The sequence below is a fragment of the Zingiber officinale genome, chromosome 9B (genome assembly GCF_018446385.1).
Source record: "Zingiber officinale cultivar Zhangliang chromosome 9B, Zo_v1.1, whole genome shotgun sequence".
Classification (NCBI taxonomy): domain Eukaryota; kingdom Viridiplantae; phylum Streptophyta; class Magnoliopsida; order Zingiberales; family Zingiberaceae; genus Zingiber; species Zingiber officinale.
The window spans coordinates 4,396,278-4,409,554 of NC_056003.1; the positions used below are offsets into that span (position 1 = coordinate 4,396,278).

The window sequence follows — 13,277 nt, forward strand, 5'->3', positions numbered from 1 at the left end:
CTGTGCGGTGGATCGACGTCGCCGGGAGAGGAATCGCCGGAGAGGGCAGTGCGTGAGGGAGAAGGGAGAAGAATCGGGAATAGGGGAGAGGAAATCGGGAATTTAGGGGTTAGGTTTTTAATTAAATACTTAGGTTAGATTTAATTAAGCCTTAAGTTATTTTCTCAATCAACTCCCTACTTTATTGGGTACCCAAAATAGACTTCATCTGTACTCCGAATCCATCCCCTCAAAACGGGTCATACGGATTCCGTTTAAATCCCGAAAAATTTCTAAAAATCCGGAAAAATCCAATAAGATTTTTCTTTCAATAATATTTACTTTTTAATTTTTCTGCGGTATCTTACATCAGTTCTGTTTGCTTCATCATATCTTCTTTCCATCATTTCTTGATTGACATCGTAACCTCGATCCAACTGAGCCTAGAATCGGAGTTCTGAGTTGTTGGGTTGAACAAGTGATTGTTTGTTTAACTTGCTTAGTTTCTCTAGAACTTTTTGGAGGAAAACAAGTGAGTAGAGAGAACTCAATTTTCTGAGTGAAACACGAGTGTTTTTTTCCAACTGAGTGCAACACGTGAGGGAGTGAGTGAGGATCCTTCTTTGTTCGTAATATTTTAGTTGCAGCTCACTATGTCTCGAGAGCACGGTGGCAGGGTTGATCCGAGTGATGGAGGAGGGGCTAATCAGACTACGATCATGCGGGCTATGCAGCAACAATTTGAGCGCATAAATGTCGTGTTCAATGAGATTTGAGATCGGCTGGATAAGCATGAGGATCGACTCGAACAACTTCAGCAAGAGTCATTACCTAGGCATTGGAGACCCGACCAACGGCCACATTTTGCCCCAAATGTCCCAGATGATGACTATGATGATAGGGCAAGCAATGAAGTGGTCTCCAATACTACTTGGAGGAGGGCTAGGGTTATCAGACCCGAAAGGCCAAGGCATGCTCAAAGGCAACACCGAGAAAGGGAAGCCGTAGATCGTAACATGGGCACCATCAAGCTGTCCATTCCTCCATTTCAAGGTAAAAATGACCCTGATGTTTATATTGAATGGGAGAGGAAAGTTGAGATGGTATTCAATTGTCACAATTACTCGGAGGAGAAGAAAGTGAAGCTTGTTGCGGTGGCTTTTACCAACTATGCCATTGTATGGTGGGATCAGCTGACCCTGAGTAGACGTCGGAACCGTGAGCTTCCCATCGACAATTGGGAGGATATGAAAGTCGTTATGAGAAGAAGGTTTGTTCCATCTCACTATTATCGGGACTTACATTTGAAATTGTAAAGTCTGAAGCAGGGGTCCATGACTGTGGAAGACTACCACAAGGAGATGGAGATAGCCTTGATTCAGGCTAACATTGAGGAGGACCAAGAGGCGACCATGGATCGGTTCATTTGTGGCCTGAACCGTGAGATTGCCAATATTGTTGAGCTGCATCACTACGTGGAGCTTGACGATGTGGTGCACATGGCAATGAAAGTTGAAAGACAACTCAAGAAAGGAGTGCGATCATCTTCCAAGTATGAGGCTGCGAGTTCATCACCTTGGAAGCAGAAGTGGGGATCATCAAAACCAACGGAGAAAGTAGTTTCAAAATCAAAGGGAGAAACGAATGTGGCCAAGACACAACCTAGCAACAAAGATAAGGGTAACTCATCTTCCCAACCTCAAAGAAATCGTGACATCAAATGTTTTCATTAGTTAGGATCAGGTCATATTGCTTCTCAATGCCCAAACAAGCGATCAATGATCATGTTGGATAATGGGGAGATCGAAACTGAAGATGAAGGAAATGAGTCCACTCCATTAGTTGAAGATACTAGTGATGTTGAGCTTGCTGTTGATGGCCAAGCTCTTGTTGTGCTAAGAGCTCTCCATATGCAAGCCAAAGAAGACGATGACGGGCTGCAAAGGGAGAACATCTTCTACATCAACTGCCATGTGAAAGATCGGGTATACAGTTTGATTATTGATAGTGGCAGTCGTGTTAATGTAACAAGCAAGTTGATGATAGACAAGCTTGGCCTACCTACCTTGGAGCATCCAAAGCCGTATAAACTCCAATGGCTCAATGACAGTGGTGAAATGAAGGTAACCAAGCAGGTCCTTGTTTCATTTACGATTGGAAGGTACACGGATGAGGTTCTGTGTGATGTTGTACCCATGCAAGCTAGCCATTTGCTTCTTGGAAGACTATGGCAATTTGACAGACGGACCACACATGATGGGTACAAGAACCGCTACAACTTCAGCAAGGATGGTAGGAACATTACACTTGCACCTTTGACACCTCGTCAAGTATTTGAGGAACAACTCCAGATCAAAAAGTTCGTTGCAGTAAGAGGAAAAGGTGTAGCTGAGATAGAAAAAGAAAATGAGAGTGAAAATGAAAAAAAAATTGTGGACTAAGAATAAAAAAAAAGAGTGGAAAAAAAAAAAGATTGAAAGTTTGGCCTTGAAAAAGAAAGAAGAAAGAAAAATGAGCTTCTATGCAAAAGAAAGAGAGATCAAAAGTGCTTTTAACTCCGATAGACCGATGATCTTGTTTCTATACAAGGAGGTCTATCTTTCTTTGGCTGACCATAATGTTTCTTTACCTAGTGCTGTGATGTCTCTTTTGCAGGATTTTAAGGATGTCTTTTCCGAGGATACACCACCTGGGTTACCACCCAAAAGAGGAATCGAGCATCAGATTGATCTCATTCCGGGAGCTTCCATTCCAAACCGACCAGCTTATCGAAGTAGTCCAGAAGAGACCAAAGAGCTTCAAAGGCAAGTTGAAGAACTTATGACCAAAGGACATGTTCGTGAAAGCATGAGTCCCTGTGTTGTGCCTGTGCTGCTGGTTCCAAAGAAAGACGAGACTTGGAGGATGTGCGTGGATTGTTGAGCTGTAAACAAGATAACGGTAAAGTATCGTCACCATATTCCTCGCTTAGATGACATGCTTGATGAATTACATGGATCCACTATATTTTCTAAGATTGATTTGAAGAGTGAGTATCATCAAATTCGAATTAAGGAAGGGGATGAGTGGAAAACAGCTTTTAAGACAAAACAGGGGTTATATGAATGGTTAGTGATGCTATTTGGATTGACGAATGCTCCTAGCACATTTATGCGTCTCATGAACCATGTGCTACGTGCATTTATTGGAAAATTTGTTGTTGTTTACTTTGATGACATTTTGATCTATAGCAAGAGTTTGCATGACTATATTGATAATTTGAAATGTGTGCTTGAAGCTTCGAGGGTGAAAAATTGTTTGCTAACCTTAAGAAATGCAGCTTTTGCGTAGATATGGTTGTTTTTCTTGGATTTGTTGTTAGTTCCAGAGGCATGGAAGTTGATGAGGAGAAGGTGAAAGCTATCAGGGAATGGCCTACCCCTAGCACCATCACTGAAGTAAGGAGTTTTCATGATTTAGCCGGGTTCTATAGGAGGTTTGTGCCAAATTTCAGCACCATCGCTGCCCCTTTGACGGAAATCATCAAGAAGAATGTTGTATTTAAGTGGGGAGAGGCACAAGAGAAAGCCTTCAACACATTAAAAGAAAAGCTAAGCTCTACTCCTTTACTACTTCTACCAGATTTTTCTAAGGCTTTTGAAATCGAATGTGATGCTTCTGGTATACCTTGGAAACCTTAGGTTTTCTACGATTCCGGAGTTATCAATATTTTTTTTTCAAAATTACCCTTCGAAGAGGAGATGAGCAGGGATGTCGATCGCGGCATCACTATGCCTTCTCTCCCCTTCGAGCTCTGTACCTGTTCATTCTTCGTGGAGATGGCGCACCAGCGGCTTGCGGAGGAGGCGGCGTCGGTTGCTTGCAGAGGAGGTGGCGCCGGTGCGGGTTGCTTGCGGAGGAGGCGGCGCCGGTGCCAACAACGGCAGATGGCAGTCTTCAAAAGCGTCTGCATCTCGATTGCAAGTGTTCGCTACCACTCGTGCTCGCGAGCGGCCCTACAAGCCTGCAAATAATTCAATAGAGGCACCAAAGCCTTGTACCATACGAGGATCAGGACGAGGACGCTCAGACAAGCGATCCTAGGCGAGGTGATCTCAAAGCGGAGCCTCGGAGGGAGGAGCGGCGACGAGCCTCTACCGAAATATCCAAAAGAGAAGGAACAGACTGCGAGCTTAGAAGCCGAATCTTCTGCTACAACATTTCCTCCCCAACCTCCGTTCTACCTGAGAGTGCTCGACCTCCCGAAAAAACGCAGAGTCCAAGAACCCCCAAATCCCAATCCAGCAAGACAGCCAACGACAGCGAGAAGACCCCCTAGAATTGCCCAATGCCTGAAGGAGCCTGACACAGGGAAGAAATCTCCGGCTGCATCAGAGCTGCAATCGGATCAAGACCTCAATGAAGCAAGCGATCAAGAGGGAGAGCTCTCTTGGGCAGTGCAGTCAAGAACAAGCAAAGCGAGGACGCGAATGGAAATGGAGACGAAGGGACGAGGAATGATGCAGTCGAGTTCGCTCGCCAAGAAAACCCTAATTCTAGCTGGTCCGCGCCGATGGCTCTGAGAAGGGGAGCGAGGCCTGCAGGCGAACGCGGAAGAAGAGTCCAGACGCGAATGTTAAAAACTTTTTCCGTGGATTTGTTATCCCAAGGGTAAATTAGTAAATGTAAAACTAAATAATTGTATAATCTTAGTTGAACCAAACACCTAATAAATTATGTTGTATTCCCCATAACCTTGATTATGTGATTACCTAGTAATCACATAACTAAGGTTATAGATGATGACTTGAACCAAACGCACCCTAAAAGATAAAGACATGACCCTTCAATCCGATTTTTTGTTATTATATTTATGTATTTATTTTCTTATACCATATTTTTTAGAAAACGAAGATTCATACTCATATATTCTTATCTTTTCTCTATTTAAGTTCTTATTTCGTTCCTAGAATTTATGAGATTAGAAGAGACATGTTCTTATCAGTTATCACTTTGTACTCCAAGTGAACATTCAATTTGTGGCATTACAATATTCTCTAGTCATATCCTAAGATCGTTTAGGGAGCTCTCAATATGTAGATCAAAGCAATCTATTTGAAACCAATTAACAAAAGAAATCGATCAAGTTTTTTTACAATAAAAATGATGGGATCGAGATCGGGCCCAGCTGTAGGAGTCAGGATCTAACCAATGTTCATTATAGTGGATACATGCCAGCATATCTGTTACGATCATGAAAGTTTTCAGCGTATATGGAAGTAATAAAGGCACATTTAGAATTCAGGACCTCGAGAGTAGTCCGTGGTGTCAAGTTTGTTCGATAAAATGCAGAGAAGAACACGGCAGATGAGAAAGCTACAATTGCAGGTGTAAAACCAGCACGCCTGTTTGTTTATGATCGCACACTTGAACTAACGCAAAGAAAAACAGCACCATCCATTGAAATTGTTGCCTTTTTTCTATGGTCTTTTTATTTAGTTAAAAGCTGATGAAATTGCAGCTAAAACTAACTAATGAATGAAAATGGCTCACTGAGACAAATGACCTAGGAACCATAGAACAAAAAACACACCAAACTCACGCAGTATGTGATTTATTACCTTGAGGATTGTATTCAGCTTCAACTATGAAGGTAAAATTTGTTACAGGCAAAGACACTGATATAGGATAAGCTGATTCTTATGGTGCTCTGTCTTCATTCTTGCTCGCCGATGGTAGAAGATTTGCTTTCGCTGGGAATTGCCTCTGTTGAAGGAACATAGGACCAAGTGATAGCAGCGCCAGTGATTGTAATGGCAAGACAGATTGAACCCCAAAACCATTTCTGTCTCCTCTTGCGCCTATTCCGTTGTTGTCTAGCCATTTCTACAGAACCAGAAGTTGTATCACAAACATTAGATTTCAATTCAAAATATTTTAGATAAGCAAAAGAGTTGTAGATTACAGATTTGACAGGATAAGGATACTTTCACGATTCAAATAGCCAAATGCCCCAACTGCTGGCCGTTATTGCAACCAGAGTTCAATTTGTCATATATACAGATGAAAAATAAAAACTAAAAAAATGAAAATACTGACAGTAGGAATTTACTTTGGAATGAAACGTGCTGGCTAATATAAAAAAATTATCATCTAACATTCTCGAACAAAGCCCTACCTTACTGACGTTATATTTGCTTCTCTAGAGCATGAAACATAAAGGGAATAATACTTCTATCATATTCATATCAAAGACACCGGTTACCACTGAAACAGGTATTTATGAAGTTAAATATCAACAGAAAAGTAATATAATACTTGAAAAATAAAAACCAAGATCAACCAAGGAAACAGCTTGTGGAGTTGACTGATAACAGAAACGAAGCAAATTAAAGGATATTTTAAGTCCAGCATTCTCACCGACTGCCTCTTGATTCCTATGTGACATTTCCCTATTAGCAGCTTCATAATATTGGAGTCGATCCCATAGCCTAGTAATCTCAAAATTCTTTGATGCAATCTGAGGTTCCATTTCCATCTCAACTTCAGCACGAGCAGAACCTCGTACGACAGCATCAGCAACACATCGTGCAACAACAATCTGTTGGGACAATTCCGCAACAGGATCCACACTATGTTCTATATTCATATCCTCAGAGATGGATGGTGGAAGAGGAAGGCTAAAGCCTAATAGTGACAGCTGATGGGACAGTCTATGCCAGAGATCTTGCAAGTTTTGCAATGATTCTTCAGCCTGCGTCCGCTTCTGTATCTCCATCAAGAGATGAAGCTTCATCTCACGAAATTCGGCTTCAAGGTTGTTATAGGAAGATGGTGACGGTGATGTGCCATCGCTAGAAATCTCTACAATAAATGATAAACATAAGCTAACTTCTTGTATAAGTTTAAAACTACAGCATCAACTTACTTGGATAAAAATTAAGAAAAAGATTATAAGTTACCATGTTTCTATAAATAGTTTGGTTACCACTTTGCACATCAAAGAGCTGAAATTGAAGTTCAAGAAACAGCATGAACCAACCAAAAAAAGAGTTGGTGTTATTTATGAGTAGCAACCTATTGCTAAATAACTTATCAGTTAGAGAGGTGAACCAAAATTAGAATGTATTTTAATATCAAAAAACTATAACTATAAAACATTATACCCTTGAATTAATATGATAGAAAAATAGTAGGCTCCGTGGTGTTTTTTGTTCTTTTTTCCTTGACAACTGCTTAAAAATCCATATTATTCTATTATAGTTAAATCCTGCTGAGAATATGAAATGGTGTTTCTGACAAATGTTGATATCAGTGTATGCCATACAAAAAAACAGAATCCATGTTACTGTGGTAGTTAGAATTATACTCACTAGTATAGTAACAGATCTAACAGAGTAAGGTAGGCAATATCCAGAAATGCATAAAGGAATAACCGTTGAATTTAACATAAAACTAAGATATTGAGCTTAAGTTACTATTAGATTTCCAGATATTAGGCTTGTAGAAGTAACCAAATTAATGAATGCGTAAGTTATTATTTCTACACCTTGTGTACTATTTTGAGTATTCTTCAACAAAAATCTGTTGACGTCCCATGAAATATCTTCAAACTAGTCTAGCGAATAGCTTATTCAATTCTCTTAATAAGTTAGAAAATGCTAGAAATCTAAAATAGAAACAAGTTTGACAGCTAGAACAAAATTCAATGAGAGAAAATATGCAATGGAATAACAAATGCCCATCAGTCGATAATATAATACCAAGATATCACATGATGAAGGATTGGAACTTGAGAAGAGCACAAAAAGATACCTTCAAGAGCATCAAAGAATTCCCCTCGAGGAGTACTTGATCTAAATCGACTACAGCTATCTTCAAAATCAGAGCTACTTGCAATGCTCTGCATGTCAAAAAAGTCATCGGTGTCCTCATCTCTTTCAAGATTATATAAAGTAGGCTTCCTCGAATCCTCAGCTCCCGTCTCCCCTGTGCCCAGATTTTGATTTTGCAGCTTCCCCTCACTAGTTTCCACTCCATCAGCTTCATAGTTCCCAATATCATACTCCATTTCCTTTACCACATCAACCTTCTGTTCCACCTCTGATTGCTTAGATTGTCCATCAATGGCATCATTCTTCTGGAAACGATTAATCAAACGAGGCCCTCGTCTCTTATGATTGATCAGATATGGGGATTCCGATGTACATGATGATGGGGAATCTGGAAGCGGAGTAGTCTCCGGAGTAGCATACAGGGCAGGTGAAATGTTCGGCCGGGGAATGCTCTTCCTTACCGTGGACACTTGCGCCGTTTTTTCCACCGTGTTCGGCACCACAGGCGGCGGCTTCGGAGCAGAAACCCGAGACCCAGGCTCCAAAAGCCTTTCCAAAGCGATCGCAGTGTAAGTGGGCATCTCGGAGATGAGAGGCCAAGAAGATTAAGCAGCCTCTTAGGTAATCAAAGGTCGTATCTTTTGCACCGACGAAGCTCCGTGCTGCAAACAACAGATCAAATAAGTTACAGGGACAGCGAAAAAATTGCCAAATCGTGACCAAACGGATCAGATGACGAAACCTAATCCGGAATCATCCCCAAATAGGGCATACAGTTTGCGGTCGAATGACACCGGGGAGGAAAAAGCGGGGAAATCATGATCATGAACCAACGCAGAAGAGAAGAGAAATCTCGCTGTTTTGATCCAAAAAACTAGGAGACTTTGCGAGAAGAAGAGACAAAGGAGGAGAAATTTCTGGAATTTTACCTGCGCTGGCGTCGATCCTGTGAAACCCTAGGCCTCGATCCTTCGAGTTGCCAAGATTCGCCCTCCGCGATAAAATAATCCCGCGGTATGACTTGCGCATAAAGAAACACGAAAGAGACAACAATGTGATTCCCCATATGACGTCATCAGTGACCTACCTACTCGTTGTACATATCACCCTATTTACAAACAGGCATTCGACGAATAACAAACCTGGTAACAACATAGGGTCAGAAAATTTTTTAAATATACAACCAAGACACTTACTCGTGCATTCTCTAGCCATTGCTTACCTTCGTTGATAATGGACATCAGGATACTCTGTGTGGGCCCAACTGGCCACTTGGTTTCAGAACACGTGAAAGTCGAAACTAATTAAAATGATTAAAAATTGCGGGGATTGCGATCCCGTGCATTTCTAGCAAGTTCTGGAAGGAGGTGACCTGACTTAGTAAAACGATGGCTATAAGTCGTGCTGAATCATATTATTATTAGAGTAAACGAGAGGGCGCAGAGGTATCTTCTTCCTCAAGTGTTTGAAAACGGCTTCCTCTCATTTATTATCGAACACCGTCGCAACCACTTTTGGACAAAGAAAAGTCCATCGGTAGTCCCCCGCCAATTTGGTGGGATAGCAAAGAAGGAATCAAGGAAATAAATAAAAGTGACGGGTCAGAATCTCTGCTCCGCTTTTTCTCGTTCTTAATTTTTTTTTTCTTTAATCGAACTAAATAAAAAAACAAATTTCTCATCTCCTCTCCTTCTCTCTCCCATTTAAATGATCTTTCTATCATTTTTGTATTTAATTTTACTTTTAAATTAATTCTGTTTATTAATTTTTCATTAATACTTATATATATTTTTTATTTAATTTAATTTTATTTTTTAATTAATTTTATTTATTATTTTTTCATTAATACTTTTATATATATATATATATATATATATATTAATTTTTATTTAGTTTTATTTTTAAATTAATTTTGTTTATTATTTTTTCATTAATACTTATATATATTTTTTAATTTTATTCAATTTTTGTTTAGTTTTATTTTTTAACTAATTTTGTTTATTATTTTTCATTAATACTAATATATATTTTAATTTTATTTAAGTTTAATTTAAATTTTTAATTAATTTTTTTTATTATTGTTTCATTAATACTTATATGAATTTTTTTTAATTTTTATTTAGTTTTATTTTTTAATTAATTTTGTTTATTATTTTTAAAATTTTATTTAATTTTTATGTAGTTTTATTGCTTTAATCAATTTTGTTTATAATTTTTTTATCAAATTTTTTTTATTTTATATAATTTTTTATATATGTCAGAATCTCTCCCTTCCTTTAAATTACCTTCATAATTCGATACTTAAATTACCCCTATCTAACTCTTGACACATGTCAGAATCTTCTCTCTTTAAATCATTCCTCCCTCCGACACACATAACACATGTCAGAATCTCTCACCCTCTTTAAATTACTCATCCTCCAACCATTGACATCTGTCAAAACACTCCCTCCCTTTAAATTACCCCTCTTCAACGCTTGACATATGTCAGAATCTCCTCTCCCTTGAAATTACTCCCCCCCCTTCCAACCCTTGACATATGTCAAAATATCTCATCTCTTTAAATTACTCCTCTTCCAACCGTTGACACATGTCAAAATCTCTCATCACTTTAAATTACCCCCTTCCAACTCTTGACACATGTCAAAACTCCCCACTCTCTTTAAATTACTCATCCTCCAATCCTTGACACATGTCAAAACACTCTTCTCCCTTTAAATTACCCCCTCCAACCCTTGACACATGTCAGAACCTTCCCTCCCCTTAAATTACCCACCCTTCAACTCTTCAAAACCTCCCCTCCCCTTAAATTACTCACCCTTCAACTCTTGACACATGTCAAAACCTCTCCCTTTAAATCCTCCTCTCACACTTGATTTTTAGTTACTCTTCAATCACACCTCCCTCTACTGCTATCTCCCTCTTAGTCTCTCCTTCTCTTTTCCTGAAACATAGTTATCTTCTTAGTCATTACTTTTCATATTTCATAAAAGGAAACTATGGATGATTATTTGAGTTTATTTTCAGATAGTTGGTCAATTGAGAATGATGTTCCTACTGGAGAGAGTATCTCCAACAACAGTCGCGATTATACAGTCGAATTTACCACAGATCAGGTTAGTTATTATCATTATTTTATGCATATTCGTTATTTATTTTATAAGTAGAGAAATTATATTAAGATTGGATAATGTCATATTTATACCTTCAGATGGTGTGATGTGGGGTTTAAGGGTTGTCTATGGTTTTCATAATCATCAATTAGCAGAATATATTGATGGTCATGAGTACCCGAGTAGGTTAAAACTAATAGAGAAAGAATTTGTGCTCGATATGACCAACAACACCACACCTCGTGAAATTCTTAGTATTTTGAAGGAAAGAGACACGTCAAACACTATGGGGATCAAAAGCATTTATAATGTCATTTTCATAAATAAATCTGCTAAACGGGACGGCCTAAATTCTATTCAATATGTCTTGGACCAATTAATCAAGAAAGAATACCTCCATAATTACCATACAAATCCAGACACCAACGAAATCACAGATATTCTTTGGGTTCATCCAAAAAGTCTAGAGTTGTCTGTCAACTTTTCATCTGTGTTGATCATTGATGCCACATACAAAACCAATAAGTATCGGATATCACTATTGGAGGTTATGGGTATCACATCCACAATGTAAACTTACTCACTTATGTTCGCATATCTTAGTAATGAGAGGACAAAGCAACTGACATATGCATTAGGTACCTTAAAGAAGTGGATGGTTGAAAAGAAGGCATTATTACCATTGGTGTTTGTTTCAGATCAGGATTTGGCGCTTATTAATGCCATTGAAACATGTTTTCCCAATGCATGTCACATCCTTTGTATTTGGCACATAAACCAGTGCGTAATGAAGAAATGCACCCCTATGCTTGGTCGGGAGTGGTAATATTTTTATGCATCATGGCACTCACTCATTAATTCATCGACACAAATGGTCTTACCAGCAGAAATGGGATGTCATGCGCAAGGAGTATCAACGATTCGAGGGTGTTCTAAATTACCTTTGGGATACATGGTTACACCCTTACAAAGAGCGATTTGTTTCAGCGTCAGTTGATACATGTATGTACCTTGGGAGCAATTCAAACAAATGTATAGTCACTTTATAGCTTTATTATTTAAATTTTGTTCATTATTGTATTATTTCAATTCTTTGTAATATTAAAACATAATGCGTTTTTTTTATTACAGGGCAGAGTCTGCACATGTGAGACTGAAGTTATATTTGGGAGACACCATGTCATCCCTACAGACATCTTTTGAAAAAATACATAAGATGTTGATAATTCAGTTTGGGGATATTAAGAAGTCGTTCGAGAGATCTCTCAACATTCCACGCCATCAACATTGGCATGATGATCTTTTCAGTCAAATATAGTGTCGGATTTCATAAGAGGCAATAGAGTTGATTTCTAGTCAGCTAAAATGCATTGAGGAAGTATCTCACCAGCTAGTCGGCAGATGCAACTGTTCTATCAAAATTATATACGGATTGTCATGCGAGCATGATCTTGCACATTACCATTACTTTTCCATTCCAATTTCACTTCAGAGTATCAATGCTCATTGGAGGAGATTATCGATGCACGCACATCAGTTTAATAACAAGGGAGCACAACCTAACAGGACATCCTACGTTGTTGAGATATTAGATGGGATGGATCCACATATACGAGAGCATATGATAGATAAGTTTTTCAATATGATAGATCCATCTCAAAGTACAGTTCAAGCCCCTTTATATAACACAGAACATAGAGGTCGACCTACGGGTAGAGATGAGCAAAGTGGGCGTCATATACCTTCTTTTATAGATGCATCCACTTCAGGATCTAGGGGCTCTCAATCGACTGCAACATCTCAAGGGAGAGGAAGATGTGGAAGGGGGTCAAAGGTTCGCAATACTCAAACAACCCATGATCACTCTCCTGTTTCACCCATCCATGATACTTATATTGAGAAATTACCTGTGCCTCTGCAGCGTTATATTTCTCACACTGTTGATGTTCAACCTGATGGTCATTATGAATTCGGGCAATAGCTGCACTAATTGGGTATGACGAAGGATGTTGGTTTCAAGTATGATTCGAACTTATAGAAGAGATTCAATAAAATAAGGATCTATATGATCAACTTTATCCAGACCAAAATTTGGTAACCAATCTATTATTCTCATTAAATTAGTTCGAGTCGTGTGCACCATAAATGTATTGAATATACTTTATGCCTTTGGGAATTGTCATCGCATCAAGGTACAATCTTGTACTGCATACATTTACTGAGAGTGTTGGGAATTTTTGTCCTCACTTGCCATTAAGAACTCCTCCAGTTCCAAACTATGAGCGTCGAGAAATAGTTATTGCTCATGTTGGCAATCACTTCGTACAAGTTTTCTTACATCCTCATTATCTTGTACCACCCATTCCAACGT

General features: G+C 38.9%; 1 protein-coding gene across 2 annotated transcripts; it reads right to left on the reverse strand.

The window, feature by feature from the left end:
• Window positions 1-5,534: 5,534 nt before the first annotated feature.
• Window positions 5,535-8,844, reverse strand: LOC122024241. 2 transcript variants are annotated; one of them, XM_042582813.1, is made up of 4 exons: window positions 8,723-8,844; window positions 7,774-8,455; window positions 6,379-6,822; window positions 5,535-5,844 (listed from the first exon to the last, which is right to left on the reverse strand). In XM_042582813.1, the coding sequence occupies exons 2-4, from the start codon at window positions 8,372-8,374 to the stop codon at window positions 5,675-5,677; spliced, it is 1,215 nt and encodes a 404-aa protein (XP_042438747.1). In that variant the 5' UTR covers window positions 8,375-8,455; window positions 8,723-8,844; the 3' UTR covers window positions 5,535-5,674. The 2 variants fall into 2 exon arrangements, with proteins under 2 accessions (XP_042438747.1, XP_042438746.1); XM_042582812.1 differs by lacking the exon at window positions 8,723-8,844 and adding an exon at window positions 8,536-8,693.
• Between the last annotated feature and the right edge of the window lie 4,433 nt (window positions 8,845-13,277).

Coding starts and splice junctions, on each gene's coding strand:
- LOC122024241 (XM_042582813.1), bottom strand. CDS start 8,374: ATGCCCACTTACACTGCGATCGCTTTGGAAAGGCTTTTGGAGCCTGGG. Junction 6,823..7,773: donor ATTCTTTGATGCTCTTGAAG/GTATCTTTTTGT, acceptor CATTTATTGTAG/AGATTTCTAGCGATGGCACA. Junction 5,845..6,378: donor TAGGAATCAAGAGGCAGTCG/GTGAGAATGCTG, acceptor CTGGTTCTGTAG/AAATGGCTAGACAACAACGG.